Source organism: Adiantum capillus-veneris, chromosome 8 (assembly GCF_014529385.1).
Source record: "Adiantum capillus-veneris isolate H3 chromosome 8, ASM1452938v2, whole genome shotgun sequence".
Classification (NCBI taxonomy): Eukaryota; Viridiplantae; Streptophyta; class Polypodiopsida; order Polypodiales; family Pteridaceae; genus Adiantum; species Adiantum capillus-veneris.
The window spans coordinates 128168477-128187187 of NC_140938.1; the positions used below are offsets into that span (position 1 = coordinate 128168477).

General features: G+C 40.9%; 1 protein-coding gene across 1 annotated transcript; it reads left to right on the forward strand.

The window, feature by feature from the left end:
* Positions 1 to 8308: 8308 nt before the first annotated feature.
* Positions 8309 to 11518, forward strand: LOC147452945 (LEAF RUST 10 DISEASE-RESISTANCE LOCUS RECEPTOR-LIKE PROTEIN KINASE-like 2.1). The gene is made up of 2 exons (XM_086519045.1): positions 8309 to 9531; positions 9704 to 11518. The coding sequence occupies exons 1-2, from the start codon at positions 8574 to 8576 to the stop codon at positions 11047 to 11049; spliced, it is 2304 nt and encodes a 767-aa protein (XP_086375171.1). The 5' UTR covers positions 8309 to 8573; the 3' UTR covers positions 11050 to 11518.
* The last annotated feature ends 7193 nt before the right edge of the window (positions 11519 to 18711 follow it).

Consider the following 18711-nt stretch of genomic DNA (forward strand, 5'->3'; position numbering starts at 1 on the left):
TTGGTGATCGTCTAGACCGCCGTCTTCATGGAGCCACATCTTCAGAGGAACTTAAAGTTTCATTGCTTTCTTGCTTCTTTGGATTCCTGCTCTCGTATGGGAGAGAGTCTTCTTTTGGGGGTCTCTTCAAGAGGCCTCCTAAGCTCTCTTTCCTCTTGGAGAAGAAGGGAAATTCCATAAGCACGAAGTCATTGAGTAACTTCGGCTTGCAAAGCAAGGTTGCCCATAGCTTGCTGGAACCTAGTAAAACGAGATAATTAACAAACATGGAGCATCTTCATTAGCACCTTCATGTGCAAAATCAAAGCTATCAATGTTAATTCTACTCTCTTGGTTATTGTCAGCCATGTTAACAAAATTATTGTACGTACTTAGTGTATGCTTTGGCAATTCAAAACCTTAGTTTCCTCTCCTCTTCGCCTTTGAAAATCGGCTCTTAAGTATCTACACTCACGGCTCAAAGTGGTTAATAATAGAGAGTAGTGGAGTAGGTCTAACATAGAGGAGTTGCCGAGGGCTAGCTCCTTTTGGACTTCTTATGGCTCAATAATGGTAAAGCTATAGACAAGTCTAAAAAGACTCTATTATTAAGTCCAAATCTCCCGAGGTGTGCACCATATCCCACATAGTGGGCTCAACAAAATTGATAATAGACCCCTGTTCCACATACCCTAATATAATTAACAAAATCAACCATTCATAGGCTACTTAAGGACCTCTCTTCTTCAGCAAGAAAAGAGAAACCAAATGCTCAAAATTCTTCCCAAGGCACTTCCAACAACAACAACAACAATCGGTCCAAGGAGAAGGGAGTTTACAAAGGCAAAAACAAACTCTCTCATAATGAGCTTGAATATTTTTGCAAGCACCATAAGTGTTTCAAGTGTGGGGAGCAAGGACATGGCTAACATTTTTGCCCCAGGAAGAATGCTTGCAACAATGAGACTCCTAGGGCTTCCACCATCGAATCTTCAAAAGAGGATGTTCATTGCAAAGGATCTTCACTTTCCTATGCTTGGGGAAAGGTAAGAGAGCATGATGATTTCATCTTGTTTGACCCTAAGTCTACTCACAACTTCATGTCAAGGGATTTGGCCATCAAGTTGGGCATTCAAGCTTTTGAGATGGGAGATATTGTAACGGCTGACACAATTTTCATGGGACAACAAGCCTCCCTTCAAGAGATTCAATACCTAGGTCATATTATCTCTCAAGATGGTATCCATATGGATCCATCGACATTAGAGGTAATAAAAGCATGGCCTAATACAAGGAATCTACATGAGTTAAGAAGCTTTATTGGTATGTGTGTATACTATAGATGCTTCATAGTAAAATTCTCTCAAATAGCAGGACTACTACATGACTTAACTAAGAAGAACGTTAAGTATGTACGGACTGCTAAGGAGCAAAATGCTTTTGACAAGCTCAAGGAGAACCTTACCTCTCAACCAGTGGTCATACTTCCCGATCTCTCAAAGCCATTTGAGGTCCAATGTGATGCTTGTGGTGATTGCCTTGGAGCAGTTTTGCTTCAAAAAGGGCATGACATAACATATGAGAGCCGAAGGCTCAATACCGATGAACGAGTCTTGGGCATTTATGAAAAAGAGCTTTTAGCTGTTCTACATGTCCTAGACACATCGAAGCACTACTTATTGGGGACTCCATTTATTCTACGAATTGACTACCAAAGTCTCAAGTATTTCATGACGCAAACCAAGATTTCCGACAAACAAATGAGGTGGGCAAATTTTCTTTTGCAATTTAATTTCCATATTGCTCACATTGCTGTGACCAAAAGTTAATGCGGTGTCTATAGCTACTCACAATGATCTATCCTCTATGATAGATGAGTATGCTACTGACCCTACCTTTAGAGACATAATGTCAACCCTTGCTTTAGGGAAGAAAGAGGAACCATTCACCTTGCAGTATGGTTATCTTCTCCACGGCAATAGGCTATGTGTTACCCATTCCCTTCATGAGAAAGCTATTTATGAAACCCATGCTCCTCCATATGCAGGGCATAGAGGTATTCAACCTACTCTTCAAGGAGTAGAGACGTATTTCTATTGGTCTATCATGAAAGTGGACATACAAGATTATGTTTCAAAATGGTAGTATGCCAAAAGATTAAGTATGATAGAGGGAAGTAACCTGGATTACTCCAGCCATTGCCTATCCCAAATCCACCATGGGAGAATATATCCATGGATTTCATCTTTGGATTATCCAAGTCTATCCATGGGAATACGGGAATATGGACAATAGTCGATAGGTTTAGCAAGCAAGCACACTTTATTCCTGCCAAAAAGACTATTAAGGCACACCAAATGGCTACTCTTTTCATATCTCAGATTTTCAAACACCATGGATTACCAACATCCATCGTGTCAGATAGAGATCCTAGAATGACCAGTAATTTTTGGAAAGGTCTCTTTGAAAATCTAGGAACAAGATCGAATTTCTCTTTGGCCTATCACACACAAACGGATGGCCAAAGTGGGATAGCAAATCTTACAATGCTTGATCTACTTAGGATTATGTTACGAAATTAGATCAACGCTCACAATGAAAAAAGTACTTACCTCTTGTAGAGTATGCCTACAATAATACTGTATATACTTCTATGGGAAAAGCACCTTTTGAGATAATTGAGGGAAGACCTAAAAGTCCCTTGCTACTTAAAGTACACAGGAAGATCCTTGTTGTCGATGAGTATAGCCGTGACCTATAAGAATCTTTTCAAAAGATTAAGGAGGCTATATCCATCTCTCAACAAAGGCAAAAAGCTGTTGCTGACAAGCACAGAAGGGCCTTAACGTTCAAAAAGAATGATTGGGTCTTACTTAAGCCCCCTAAGGCTCGATTAAGGCAAACGATGGACAAAATTTCTACGGGCCATCAAAAGTATTATGCTAAGCTAGCAAAAAGATACTATGGTCCTTTTCAAATCTTGAAGCCTATCAATGAGACGGCTTACCAACTCAAGTTTCCCAACCGTTGGCTATTACACAATGCTTTTCATGTGAGCTTACTCAAGCCTTACAAAGGAGAGCCACCAAATGAACCAGTTATTGAAGACTCTCATGAAGTTGAAGACCAAGAAGAGTGCTACGACCGAAGCTATCCTTTGTCATGAAGACAAGGTACTACGACATGGTAAGGTTATCCGACGGTATCTTATTAATTTAAAAAATTATCCTTTTGAAGATGCTAGATGGATGCAAGGAATGCATCTTAAGGATAGTATAAACCTTGTCAATGCTTACAATGCTACATTAGAGTAAGCAAATGTACAAATTTCTTTTAAATGGCCCATGTTTTTGTCTTATAAGACTAGTTCTCTTTTTCAAATTTCAATAGTTTGCATGCTTAGAATCATGTTTGTGATGACGAGTCTCTCAAACACCAAGTAGAATTTTTCACTCTACTTTGGGAGAATGAAATGGACTAAAGAGCAGACATGCTTCGGCGGCTATGTCTCCCAAGCACCAAACAGATTAGTCATCCATCTTGGAAATATGTCGTAGGGTAAAAAGGGATCCTCTACCCGCTTAGTAAGATTGACTAATGACTAAGGATTTATCTCTTCTACCTCATATTCGAGGACGACTATGATTTCAAGAGAGACATAATGTCAAAAAATTCAATATCTAACCAACCCAAATGATTTTCTCATATTAAACTGATCATTTAATGTTGGAGAATAAACGAGAACAAGGGATATGATATAGACATGTGCTTATAGATCTATCTCAACACGGGGCCAATGGTAAAGGGGCCCAAATGAGAGATCATCTATCAAAGAGCAAGTCTAACCAATGGAACAAGGGATAGGATATAGACATGTGCTTATACACGGGGCTAATGGTAAAGGGGCCCAAATGAGATATCATCTATCAAAGAGAAAGTCTAACCAATGGAGCATAAGACCTTAGGGTTAGCTTCATTGAAGACCTCCAATAATTAGTGTAAAAGTCCATTGACCTTAGGTAAGCTAGGACTGAGCTTGAGGTGGAAACCCGGCCCAAGCTTAAGGTGTTTGTTGTCATTCTTGATGACTAAGGTGCTTAAGGTGCCTGATGACTGAGATACTTGAGATGCTTGAGGTGCTTGATGATTGAGATACTTGAGCTGCTTTTCATGCTTGAGATGCTAGGGCTGTACTTGAGGTGAGAACTCAGTCCAAGCTTGAGGGGCTTAAGGGCCAAGTTTGTGGTGAGAAATAGGCCCAAGGTTGAGGGACTTGAGGTGGCACAAAAGTCAAAGCTAATCCCTACAAGGAGGGGGAAAACCTACAAGAGGGGTGATGAGAGAGAACACACACACACACTCACTCACACAAGGCATGCTTGGTACAAAGAAAGCAAAAGGAACACTTGTCAAGTTCCTCCTCATGTTGCCCTCATGGTGTGCTTGAAGTCTATTGGTTGGCTACCCAAGGGGTCCAATGATAATCTAGCACAATTAATTATTTTTTTTAGCATTTATCAAGCCCTCTCTCTCAAAGGAAAAAGGATGACACTTGTCCGAAGGCTACCCTTGTTGCTTGGTATGAATCTTGCTTGTGATTGGCTAGGCCTGGAGGGGTCCAGTGAGCTTCAAGCATGAGCTACAAGGGGAGGGTCGGCCAAAGCAAGTAGGGGGCTTGCTTAGGGGGTATACTCTCCCACACACACTCACACACACTCTCATTGTGCATTGTGCAAAGTGCAAGAACCCTCTCTCCTTCTCCAAGCAAGTAGAGGTTGAGAGCCTACACCAACACTCTTGGCTATGGAGTGCAAATCCAACCAAGAGCCATGCTTCAATGCTTAAGCTTGCCATATTATCCATCTTTATTACTATGCTATTATGTATGCTAGCAGGAAGAGCGGTGATAAGTGCGGAACTAATTCTTTCTCCTATGAAATGTTTCTTCTTCCTCTTCCCTACCCTCATTCCCTGCTAGCTCTCTCCACCTTTGAAGGTGTTTGAGGTCTTGGGACTGAGGCTTGGGATGGTTAATGCTTTCCACGAAGTTTATGTTATGCTCGTGATACATGAAGCTTTCCATCTTCATTGCATCACCTAGGTCATAAGGAACACAAAGATTGTATTGTAACAGGTCTTTCTTAATGGGAGAAATCATAATACAAATGCCTATTGGAGGGGGGACTGGCTCCACATAAATCTGGTTCTCAACTATTGTCATGTTCTCTAAATTCTCTCTCTTGCAAAAGTATTGTTCATGCCAAGTTCACTAAATGCTATGTTTATGTTGCTATCATCAATTATGTTCACCCGCTATGCTCACAAAGTAATTTCACAAAAGTACTCTCTCTAATTTTTGCTACTCTCAAATTAATGGGCCAATTCCATTACAAAATGGTGGCTTTGCTTACAACCATTGCTCTTTATCTCCTTGTAATCTCACATGTGCAAATGGCTCGCAGACAAGCCGTTTTTGAAGTCCACATTGTTTTTAGGATGAAAAAATGCAGTGGACTTTAGGAACGGCTTGTGTCTTTTTCTATACCTCTTGCTATCTCTTTTTCTCCCTCCCTCCCTTTCTCTTTCTATATCTCCTTCTCTTTTTTTGTATCTCTCTCTCTCTCTCTATCCCTTTCCTCTTTCTCTTTCTCTCTATCTCTCTCTTTCTCTCCCAGATTTATGTGGAGACGCTCCCCCCTCCAATAGGATTTTGTATTATAGATTATCCCAACAAGAGAGACTTGGCTTATCATCACTCTTCTTGCTTAGCATACATAACAACATAGTAATGAAGATGGAGAAGATGACAAGCTTAAGAATTGGAGCATGGCTCTTGGTTGGATTTTCATTCCATAGCTAAGAGTGTTGGTGTAGGCTCTCAACTTCTCTAGAAGTTTTGGAGAAGAAGATGGAGCTCTTGAACTTTGCACCTCACACATGGGAGTGTGTGTGTGTGTAGAAGAGTATATATTGCAAGCAGGCCCCCTCCTTGCTTGGGTCGACCCCCCTCTTCTAGATCAAGGTGAAAGCTCATTATCATTTTCATGCTTAATCAATCACAAGCTTGTTCACTACTTAGCAAAAGAGGTAGTCCTTGGACAAGTGTCCTCCTTTCCTCTGAGAGAGAGAGAGGGCTTGATAAATGCTTAAACAATTAATTTAATTAACTAATTTATCATTGGACTTCTCTAAGGATCAACCGATAGGCTTTAGACACACCTTGAGGGTAAGAAAAACACACACAACTTGGAGAAGACGAAGGAAGGTCAAGGCACACAACTGAGAGTGTATTACTTAGTGTGCAATGGAATAAATAGATAGCCCTAGAGTGATGGGCATATATACAATACTATTTTTCTCTATTTTGGGGCGGAATTTTTCCTTTTCCCCTTGCCCTTAACCGACATAAGGCGCTAGAGAGAGAGAGAGAGTGTGTGTGTGTGTCCTCTATGATCTAGCCATGAGAGAGGACACTGGCACTTGAGAGAGAGAGAGAGAGAGAGAGAGAGAGAGAGAGAGAGAGAGCTAAGCCTGAGAGAGAGAGGGTTTCAGCTGCCAGGATCAAAGCAAAGCATTGCGAGTGGCCATCTCCCCTTTCGATCAAGGATCAAATCAGTATGACATGGTGTTTGTCTCAGATTTGCAAAATAGAGCGTTCAAAGCTTCCAACTGAGAGCAGTGTGTGCACACTACAGGGAAGAGGCTGGGTGGATCTCAGTGGGCCGATAACTTTGTGCCAACACTCCAACGATCCCCAACTCTCCAAGTCCCCAGGGCGGACTTGGCTACAGCTTGGCGATCGTTGTCTCTAAATCAATATGGGCCTGCTCCATTTCTCCCTCTTGCTTCAACCTTCAAACTTCACACACATCCTACAAGACATGAGGGGCTCTCAACGGAATTTTTGAAATTGAAAACGACACGATATTAAGCTGAGACACATTTTTCCCGAACACTGGAGAGAGACAGCCGTCGAGCACGGGAGGGCAGGGCTAAAGAAATAGATTTTCCCTAACCAAAAACTTGAGAGAGGCCGTCGAGCAGTAGCAGTTAGAGGCTCAGAGCTCGAGTAGGAGACTGTCGAGCTTTTAGGATAGGTGCCGTCTCTATCAAGTCAAGGCATGTGCAAAGCATCGAAGTTTGCTCAAATACCCCCAAAATTTAGTTATAAATTCCTAGAATGCGTAAATTGCCTTCTTTTGCGAGGTATTTTGTGACAAATCACATGCTAAGCACTCAAAAAAGGATCTCAATTGTTAAAAAGGAAAAGATTAGAAAATCTTGAACAATCCAACAAAAATAGATACAAGGGTATTTTGGGAATTTTTGAAATTTGAGGGGTATTTTAGGAATTTCCACAAATTAGAGGGGTAGTCTGAAGAAATCAGCAATCTCCCTCTATGAGTGTCTCCTACTATTTGGTCTCCTCAAGAGGCTCTCCCTATGTCTATGCAGCTCCAATCAAAAAAGCCCAAGGCATCTCTGATCCTGGTATCTCATTACTTTGGCCAGAGGTCCCAAACCCTCTCTGAATAGGCAGCGGAAGCAAACGGCTTGAGGATAATAGGGGCCATGCCGCTGCCGAAGGCAGCGCTGTTTTACTAGTGTCTAAAAATAATGAAGCAATCCATCTCCAAAGCCTACATAGCCGGCTCAAATTCTAGTTTTAGTATCTTGTATTGATAGACAATCAGTCTTCTTATAAAAAGCTAAAAAAATAATAATCTTTGGATAAATTTAATCTCATAACCAGGGGTATTTTGGGAATTTTGGAAAATTTGAAGGGAATTTATGACAAAATATGAGGGGTATATTGGAAATTTTTGAAATTTGAAGGGTAGTTTGGGAATTTCCACAAATTAGAGGGGTATTTTGGTAATTTTTCCCAAAAAACAATGCCAAAAAGGAAAAGGGGATTTGAACTTGCGGCGCAGCTTATAGCAGCTGGACAGTTCCGGAACTCACCGAATGCAGCAAAATTTGACAAGTGGCACTGAATACAGTCTCCTTAATATATAGTATAGATATAGATAGATAGATTTAGATTGACATCAGGGAAAGAGAGTCGGAGAGACTTTCTCGAGCACTGCAGGCGGCGGCACACTTAGGGAGGCTTGTTTCTTCCGCCGGTTTCAGGCTGAACCCAGCCTTATGACTAAGGTGCTTTTCCATTTCTTCAGAGAAAGTCGACCTTGTCGTCAATGGTCATTGTTCTTGTTGCTGTTGGTGATTTGATTCTCGCTATTTTTGACTTTTGACTTTGAAATTTGCGTACGCGGAGAAATTTATTAGCTGCAATGCAGTCTTCTTTTCGTCATCCTCTCTTTTGGTAGCTCATGGCGGGCTACATGCATGGGTCCTTTGGTCACTAACACCAAATCAAGCTGTGGTGCAGCTTGATATTGTGTTCACGCATCGCCCTCTTCTCTAAATCAAGGTTTTTGTGCTGATTCCTGGAAAATAGTGATCTCTCAGTCCGCCATGCGATCACGCATTCCATGAGATGGCTGAAGAACATCAGGTTTGTAATGTAGCATATATTTTCCACATCCATTTATAAAGGAAAGCTGTCAAATTACTTTATAGAGCAAAAGATGGGCTACAAATTAGTTGTTTGGAATGTGATCTGGCTGGTGCTGTTCTTGGTTAATTTGAGGACATGCTGCATGGGCAATGGTGAGCTCAATGGAACAAATTCTACCTCAATATGTGGGCTTTCTGTGCCGTGTGGTGATCTCAACATTTCATACCCTTTTTCGACATCTGGCTCTTGTGCTGCATCTCCCGCCTTTGTTCTCTCCAATTGCAGCTCCTCCTCTGTGCATGCAGCTCATTGGAATTCTTTATCTGTTACCCTACAAGCAGCCAACCCTGGTGATCCGCCTCCTGTTGCCATCATAGAAGATATCATCAATACCGCGTCTGAAGGGAATGACGGCCAGTCGCCCGACGCCTTCATTAATCTCACGTGGAACACCTCTCTGCTCAGCATGGACTTTTGTGCCTCTCTCTTCACCTCCCACAATTTGTCTCAATTCAACATCCCTGCCTCTTTCAATCTTACCGGCTTCGAAGACGATGAATTTCAGTTTTCTGCCCAAAATATTTATCTATTCTTCAATTGCACAGATGTGGCTGCTGTGTCGCAATATGTGAACTCTACTGCAAGTAAATACTATAGCTCCGGACAGGCAATTACATATAATATTTGGCAGCAAGAGAGCAAGTATTGCGACAACCATAAACAAATATGTCAAAGTGAGCTTGCTGGGGCGTCTTGCGTTAGCCTGCTGGCACCATACAAGGAGCTCACGCTACGTCATGCCATGGATACCTTGGCCTGCTCCCATTTTACATTTGGTATAGATGATACAGGGATAATGGAGAAAGGGTTAGTTCAACTTTCTTGGACAGATAGTAAGTGTTCCAGCTGTACTAAAGCTGGGGGATCCTGCGTTTATGATATTAATCAGTCTCCCTCTATCGGCAAGATGAGCTACTGTGGTTGTAATGATGGAAGAATAGATCCTGGTGCACAAACATGTCAATTAGGTGATGTTTTCTCTTATTGTACTCCTAAATTCCTCATTAACTATGAACACTGTTTAATGTTACTCCTAAATTCCTTATTAACTCTGAACACTGCATTAATGATGGGCATTAATATTTGGACCTGTTGATAAAGCGCGTGCTTTAATCTAACATTTGAGCTCCTATGTTTCAGACCTGGACTTAGACTCTGCTTGCTATGGTGGATTGATGCAATGCAACCATGTCTTTCAAATTTGCTTGGGTTTCGTATTATTGATGGTAGCTCTTATGCTGGGCTTTCTGGGTTTTTATTATTTTGGCAAGATCCGAAAGAGTTTCCATGATCTTGCCTCGAGATTGGCATGTCTAGCAATATATGTGTTGAAGAAGGTGTTGAGACGCCTGCAAGAGTCCACTTACAGGCCAAATCTTTCACTCATTTTGAGGGAGTTGGAGGGCCTCACGGAGCGGCCCATCGAGTACTCGTACAGCTCGATTGCATCCGCAACAAAATCATTCAGCTGTGTTGTTGGCGAAGGGGGCTTTGGTGTTGTCTATAAAGGGACACTTCCAAGTAACAATAACAAATCAGAAGAAGCTATTGGAGTGGAGATTGCTGTGAAGGTGCTGGAGATAAGGTCAAAGCACATGAAGAAACAGTTTTTGAATGAGGTGGGTACCATAGGGCGAATTCATCATGTCAATGTTGTCAGGCTCCTTGGCTTTTGTGTCCAAGAGGATCATGAAATGCTTGTGTATGAGTATGTGGCCAATGGCTCGCTCGATAAATGGCTCTTTACCGGCAAAAATGGCGGTGATGATGAAGAGCGGATGCTTGATTGGAGTCAGAGGTATGCAATTGCACTAGGGGTAGCAAGGGGATTAAGCTACTTGCATGAGGAATGCCGACATCGAACAGTCCACTGTGACATTAAGCCACAGAATATACTCTTGGATGAGGCCATGAGCCCCAAGATTGCAGATTTTGGGCTGTCAAGGCTAATGAGTAGAGATGAGAGCCAGGTAGTGACACTAGCAAGAGGAACTCCGGGGTATATGGCACCGGAGTTTTGGAGGGGAGGAGAAAGCAGGCTCAGCACAAAGTTTGATGTGTACAGCTATGGGATGGTACTGTTGGAGCTGATCAGTGGACGACACAATTTCACACTTCGAGATGCCAGTACTGACAGTATGTGGTGCTTCCCAGCAGTTGCTTTTGAAGCTGCCATGGAGGGTAATATGGCAGCCATGTTAGATCCTCGCTTAGGCATCTCGGTACTGCAAACATCAATTGCTGAGGAGGAGGATGGGGCTCAGGGGCATCAAATTTGGACAGCGGCTTTTGTAGCTATGTGGTGCATCCAGGACCACCCTGCAAGCAGGCCATCCATGAGTGAGGTGGTGCAGTACCTGGAAGGCACAATTGCCATCTCCAAAGCCCCACCTAAACCAAGCATCTCCACCACCCCACCACTTACATCTTTCGCTGTCACTAGCCATGACAGGCAAGAATTTACACCTATAAGCGTCGGTCGATAATAACCCATGCGGTTTCCTCGCCGTGCGTATTGAAACGCAATGAATTGCTTTGCATTTTAGAGAGCAATCTAATCCATGAGCTACCCCATGGTAATGCAATATGCAATACTTAACACACATAGATAAGGCTTCCAAGGATTGACTTGGATTATGCAATACTTAACGCACATAGAAATTGAGAAGGAAGAACTACTTGACAAAGTTAATGATTAAACTAGGTTTGTACTACAATGCATTTTCATGGGTTGAGGGTTAGCATTGATTGTCATAAGAGCTAATATCGCAAAAGCCAAATATCACTATAAGAACTCTTTTGATGTTATGAATCTCTTAAAAATAGCGGGCAACGCAAATCCGCCACTTATGCAACGCCCACTACAAGTCACATTTTCACAAACGTAACATCACTAGCCCACGTCATAAAACACATCACATAAGCAGCAGTACTTTGAGAATGTGGTTAGCAACATCATGTACAAACCGTTAAATGTTTCTTAAAACTAGAGACCAAAGTGTCTTGTTTTTCTAACAGCTTGTCATGATTATTTGTTAAAGTTAAAGTGTCATGTTTTCCCAACAACTTGTCATAATTATTTGTTAAAGCTAAGAACAAAATTTATAGGTCATGTTCATGCCTTAAGTCAGCTATCATTAGAGGAACAAAGCCAATTTTTTATTTTTTTCAAGATAATACCATATTAAGATTATGGTGATAAGTACTAAGATAAAAACATTGTGAATATCTAGTGCAATTTTTAAAAAACTCCATACATTGAATATAACTTCTCACTTGAAATAAGATTTTGCATAGAAGCTTGAGTGCTTTTATTATTAAAAGCACTCAAGCTTCATAACCTACTTCGTAGACTAGATTTTTATTATAATAAAAAAACCCAAATCTTGAAAATGTTGACAAAGAGAAAACTTTTTGTCTTTCAAAGCCTCTTTCATTATCGGGTATATGCATGAATAGATGCTACAATAGCTACCTATTTTTAGGGACGCTAGCAAGGGGTTGGGATGTTTCATAGCTAGGTGACCGTGAGGAAACATAAATTTCATTTGAATATTTTAAATTGAGAATTAAATCATTCAAACTCTTTACTATCTTGAAATTGTCTACAGAACTTCACTACGCGCATGAAAGTAGTGGGGGTCAAGATCTAATGGCGCAATCATGAAGCCTGCTCATTGACAATTGAAGAGAGCAGGCAACATTGATGGCCAGGCGATTCCCCCAATTGGAGAAAAAGAAAGAAAGTCACCGCGGATCAGAAGGAGGAAAACTCGTTTTCCATCTCCCTCTCCTCCACCCACATACTTCTCTTTGTCCACAACATCCACATCCCCTGTTAAGAAGAGGACAAAGAAGATGAACACTACTTCTTCACGCAAGACCTCCACTCCTTCCAAAATGGGACATACTGCCACTCATAACACACATGTACTATGGTGCAAGAAATCATTTGTTTTACTAAACTTGTGTTGATTGCGGCCTCTAAGCATTATGTATTACTATTACATGTATGCATTCATGTATTAAAATCTTGTCTATCTCTACACATAGTACAATTTTCTTTCCTTTGAGATTAAGTTTTCTTTAAAGAAAACTCGGTTTATAAGCTAGATGTTTTTGCATTCATTCAAGCTCCAGAAGATTGTATGAATGCATTGAATCTTGCATTTAAAACCCGGGGTAGAGGCTTGCAAGCACACATTTTAACATACATGTTTATGCATTTATACATTTTTAGTTTAACTTCTATTGGTTGTCTTCCCATGTTTTCATTTCTTAGCTTTTTTCATGTTTCGTATAGGGAAAGATTTGGTGGTGCACTCCTTATGGCCTTTTCAGAGGAAGACAATTTTGTGCATGAACAAAGCCCAAGCACATAAAGTATATATGACCTTTCCAACTCAAAAGTGGATGCTCTTTCTTCATCCACATCCATAAAAATTTCATCAGAGCCTTCATTTTGTCTTTGCTATGAATCAAAGGGATCTGTATCACCTTTTCTTTCTAATAACTTGATTCTTTTCCCCGCAATCAGAATCTTCATCTCTCTCCCATCCAACTCATGCAAGATATAAGTTGCATTCCCATGTACATGTTGAACCACATAAGGACCAAACCATCTCTTTGAATGATTTCTTATTATTGAATGCTGGTTGTCAAGACACTTATCATACACCAACACCCAATCATTTTCCTCGATAGCTCTAGGTCTAAGTCCATGCATCTTATCAAATCGGTCCTTATTCTTTAACCTTATCTCTTTCAATCGTGCTACTGCAATCTCAATATCTTGAGGCCTTCTTTCTATTGATGTATGCGCAAAGCAAGAAGGTCTTCCCTACTCATTCCATCCTCCCAAGGCAATACATTACATGTGGGAATTATATCTTCAATTGGCATCACTATAAAAGGAGTAGTTTATAACTGCTAGCATTGCCGCGGAAAAACAAAGAAAAAACATTGCGTACGTGGAAATAAATGTGGCTCATATCATGGTAGTGGTTTGAAAGCAATAATTGCGATAATAGTTGCAGTAATATACCCACAGCTATTACCGCGTCAATTGCCGCTTATATTACCACGCAATATATCGCTAAATGTCTATTCAAAAATAAAGGTGCTCATTTGGGCCACCCAATTTGAGCACCTTTATTTTTGACCTGCATAAAACAATGCAACATCAATTGTTTTTTGAAAGAGTACACCAAAAAAAAATAAAAAAAATGAATCTACTTTACCTTGACAATTTAATGTGCAGAACATCAATTATTTAAAAAAGTTACAAATAAAATAAAAATAGTCGTATAAACATTGTGCCACATTGGGATTATACAAAAGTTTGGACAAATATATTTCTATCTAATCGTCCTTGTCCTCGTCGTCGTCGAGAGGCACGCACGTTTGATCACCTTGACTCTACAAACCAAATTAAACAAACATCAATAGCTCAAAACAATTGATACAAAATTATTTGTGCGAGCTTACCACTTGTAGTGATCCAACCGCTGCGTTGAACTGCTCGCGAGAGATGTGATTGTTCTCGAACAACCATAGCCAAGTATCAAATTCAGTATGCCGCTCTCGATACTTGACCATCTCTCTCGTTGGTAATTGAGTAAGAGTGATATTTTCCTCAGTTAGCAATAACAATAACAAATCATCAGCTATACTCTTTATAATCACCGATTTAGGTTGTAATTTAATCAATCTTACATATTTTTCCTTCCAAGCTGCTGTTGAGCCAGCAGAGGATCACACCCACATTTTTGCTCACACTCATCATTTTTGTAACCATTGATTGTAATAAATGTCTTTCCGACATTGATTTTGAATTGAGCCATTCATTAAGTAACGGGACTCAATTGAGTTTCCAGCTTGTAATCTCGAAGTAATTTCACTTGCTGATGTAATTAGTTAGAGATGTTCTCACCTCCAAGGCTGAGGTATATAAGCCAAAGTTTTGTAACCTAAGGGGATTCAGATTATTAATCAAAGTGAGTTTTTGAGCGCCGTGACTGTGTCTGAGAGAGAGTGAGAGAGAGAGAGAGAGAGAGTCTTATCTACTTGCTACGCGAGCTACGGAGCCGCCATTGGAGAAGCGACACCGCCATTGTGTTAGCAACGGCGAGAGCTACGCACTGATACCAAGAGTGCGCGCTATCGGCTTCTATGTGTGGTAAGTTCCTACGAGCTTCGGTGTGAGTTTTCTTCCAACTCGTGTGTCGGAATAGAGCATGCAGCATATCTATAGAACCACAACGAGTAGAGCTACACATTAGTACCATCGAGGTCAAGTTTCGGTCACCTGTATTTTTCGGCCTGTCTTCATACGCATTTACCGCACGGAGTGGTTATAGGTTGATTTTGCAGTTCAAGTCTTAAGGGTGTTGTTCTTACCTAGTGTATAGACTTCCCCTTGAGTTTGAGATCGATTCAATGATTTTAGATCTTGTTTCGTATAGCATTCGTTCGTAGTACGGATTTCAGTCACTTGTGTATTTTAGAACTTAGATTTGATTTCCTTAGTAGTGATTGTCATTAGAAGGTCGAGTAGGTGATTTGACACCCACCTAGTTGTTTCCATGCGCCTGCGGGTCAAGCTTCGTCCTCGTCTGACAAATTCTATTGTTGGTTGAGTTCTCGCTATTTAGCTTCCGCTAGCGGCGTAACCGCCTTAACATTTGGCGCCGCTGCCGGGGACGAGAGCCCTAAGTAGGTGACCTTAGACTAATCCTACGAGGTGAGTCGTATAAACTACTTTGTATACTTTAGTTAGAAAAGATCTAGGAGTGGTGGACTCCGAAGATCTCGAGAGATACTAAGAAGTGGGGTATTCCTGGGTCTTCCGTGTTGACAGTATTTTTAGTTTAGCTTAGATTTGTTTGTTGTTTTGTTGGTGTTGAGTAGTTGTTGATAGAAGAAGAATTTGCTAGTCCGTGAGTGACAGTGGATATCTTTAAAATCACAATTACCAAACCCATTTTATGATTAGGAATAGCTTAGGTAGGACTTCATTTGATCCTGATCTAGAGCTAATAATCATTGGAGTATTTGCTTGATATGGTTGATTGCATGTTAGATTACTAAACCGTCGAGTTAGTAGTGAAACTTGCAATAAACAAAAGTCAGAGAAATTTTCTGTGTATCTGGGAGTTGCTGAGCACTTGAGGAAGCTTTAGGAAGGATTCTGTGCCAAAAAACTGGAAATCTGCAACTTTAGACATCATACGCGTATGATGTCTAAATGACCAAACAGAGACCAAAACAGAAATTTTGACTTTACCAGAGTGTTCAAAAGGGGGGTTATACCCTAATTTCAACTTAAAACAAGAGCATTAACACTCAAAGAAACCCGAAAAGACAAGTCCGAGTCCAAGAAACGCAAAGAATAGGAAATTTTGGATTCAGATCTTGTTTTTACATTCAAACCTGACAAAAACACTTGAAACTCAATTATAAACATTGGAGAAGGCTTAAAACCAAGAATAGTCAAAATCTGGGACAAAAGACATCATACGCGTATAATGTCTTTTGGCACATCCACTGCTTATTTTTGATGTCTGACCTGACAAGATTGTTACAAGCACTGTAGGAAGCATAAATATCAAGTTTTGACCTAAATTGATGAAAAAGACATCATACGCGTATGATGTCTTTGACCTAATTTTGGACATATTTTGATACTTTGCCAACACAGATCCATTGTAATAGCTGTCTAGAGGTTATATTTCAAGTTTCATCCCATTTGGATCACAATTGACCCAAAAAACAAGTCAAAAGCGGAAAATTGCCAAGAAAAGCCTAAATTAGCCATAACTTGCTCAAACAGAGTTCAAACTGAATTTTGTGAGTGGAAAGAGCATAAGGGGGCTACTGAGAGTGAGCATAACCAAAATAGTCTACATCTGTGAAAAAAGACATCATACGCGTATAATGTCTTTTTCAGCATAACTGCAACAAAATTCTCACTTGATGAAACAGAAGTTGTCCAACTGACAAGATTAAACAATTGACCAAGTATCAGTCAGTTTGGATCAATTCTGACCACAAAAACTTGGGGAAAACAAATTGCCGAGACGGAAAAGTTAAAGTCCTTTAGGGGAATTGATGAATTTGAGATCGGACAGGAACCTCCAGAATAACCAACCAAAACAAGGGGAACCAGCAAGTGTCATATCAACCGAGGGAAGTGTAAACCAAAGTTGGGTGCAACCATTAGAGCCGATCTTTGAAGGAAGTGTCTTTGATACTTCTTCGGAGAGATCTTACGAGATTTTCACCGAACACTTGGAACACTTGAACCTGAACAACAGAGAAAATATGGCAGCAGGATCATCAAACCCTTCCGCCACAATGAAGCTATTGTTCATAAAATACCAGTACGACAATGAGCAAGGTGCCAAGATCTACAAAGATGGAATGGACCGCTATTGTGTAAAGATAGAGGAGAGACCTAGTGAGTTCAAGGACTTAGTGCCTATGAGCTATAGCGGAGATAGATATCTAGATGACGAGGGTACCATGTACTTGGTAGTCCTAAACCCTAACATTGTGGACAAGTGGGGATTGATGGGCACCAAAGCCAAAGTAGATGAAGAACTTGAGGAGAAAGCACCAATAATGAACTTCCCTGATGCGAGGTTAAGAAGAGAGAATGAAACTACAAGGATAAACACTGATAACATCTATGTGGGGCTATACAAATATAATAATGGGGAGCAGGATCTCTATTATAGATGTGAAGAACCCTACACTAGAGAGTTGACAGACCAAAAAAAACTTTATGTCTTTACCTACACAGAGGGATCGGAAGTGAAAATTGCCGCTTACGACAAGTATGGCAGGCAATACTCAACAATGGGCAAGAAAGAATTAGAAGGATATACATACTTTGGGGGACCACTACATCAGTATTATGTTACTTCTAGCTCACAAAGACCAGCACCAACAAATGGAGGGCAAAACCCAATGACGACAGGAGGACAAAGAACTCAGGCTGCTGACTCTTTCAGTCAACCTCAGTACTCGAAGCCCGGACCAATGGGATCATTACATTCCAGAGAGTCAATGGATACGAATCGAGGTAGTGCAGTTCCAATCCCCACGTATACCACTCCAGGTCCAAGGTTCGAAGCGGAACCATCACATTTACCTCCTAGTAGTAGATTCAGGGCGGGGGAACCGACAAGGGTAACCCATGAAGTCCATGATGCTAGAGAAAGCTTTAGCCGGGACACAGGAGCAATGAGATTGGTAGCAGACCATAGACGTATGAGACCATCTCAAGTAGCGAAGTGTATGCCAAAGAAGTATGGTGGTTCGGGAGATCCGTATGCACATGTGTCACTCTTTAAGCAAGTCTTAAGAGCTGAGCAGATAACAGATTTCCATACACAATACGAGGGATTTGGTCTTACTCTAGAAGGTACGGCACTGACATGGTTTCAACCACTGAACATAGGGGGATTCCATGACATTGACCATTTGCTAAGAGAGTTTGCTGAGGAATTCTCAAAACGAGGGATTAAGCACAATACAGTCTCACAAATATATGCTTTTAAACAGAGAGAACACGAAAAAGTGAAGGAAGCTTCACTTCGCTTCAAACAATACATTGAGAGATGTCCAGTACGTGAACGACCACAAGATGACAGACTATCTGTTCTCTTTATTGAGGGACTGAGAAACGACACTCTCAAGAAGGACTTGCACTTGAAAGCTTGTACAAGTTTCGAGCAAGTAACGAGAGAAGCATTGTACTTAGTGGATAACTGTATGGTTTATGGAGAGGTGTCAGCGGATACAGATTTTGCATCCAGTAGCTCCTCCTCCGTAGCGAGCGAGACTACCACTAAAAAGAATGTTCAAACAACAACCATGCCAAATGTAGAGCAAATGATAGAAGATGCTCTAAAAAGGATGGCACCATACCAAAAACCATTGCCAAAAACACTGAAATGGTGTACTATTGAACAAAAATGGACAAACCATCCAACAGAGGAGTGCTATTACAACTTCGTCAGTATGCACCTCCTGCTCAATTAGCACCACCTCAAGTACATCCAGTACCTCGATACCCAACGGGAAATGTGCCAGGACCTATGGGGATAGAAAGACCACAACCGGTATTGGGACAACAACCACCT

Excerpts from the sequence above, each read along its gene's own strand:
- LOC147452945 (XM_086519045.1), top strand. The coding sequence starts at position 8,574 with ATGGGCTACAAATTAGTTGTTTGGAATGTGATCTGGCTGGTGCTGTTC. Across the intron at positions 9,532-9,703 it reads TGCACAAACATGTCAATTAG|ACCTGGACTTAGACTCTGCT; the intron begins GTGATGTTTTCT and ends CCTATGTTTCAG.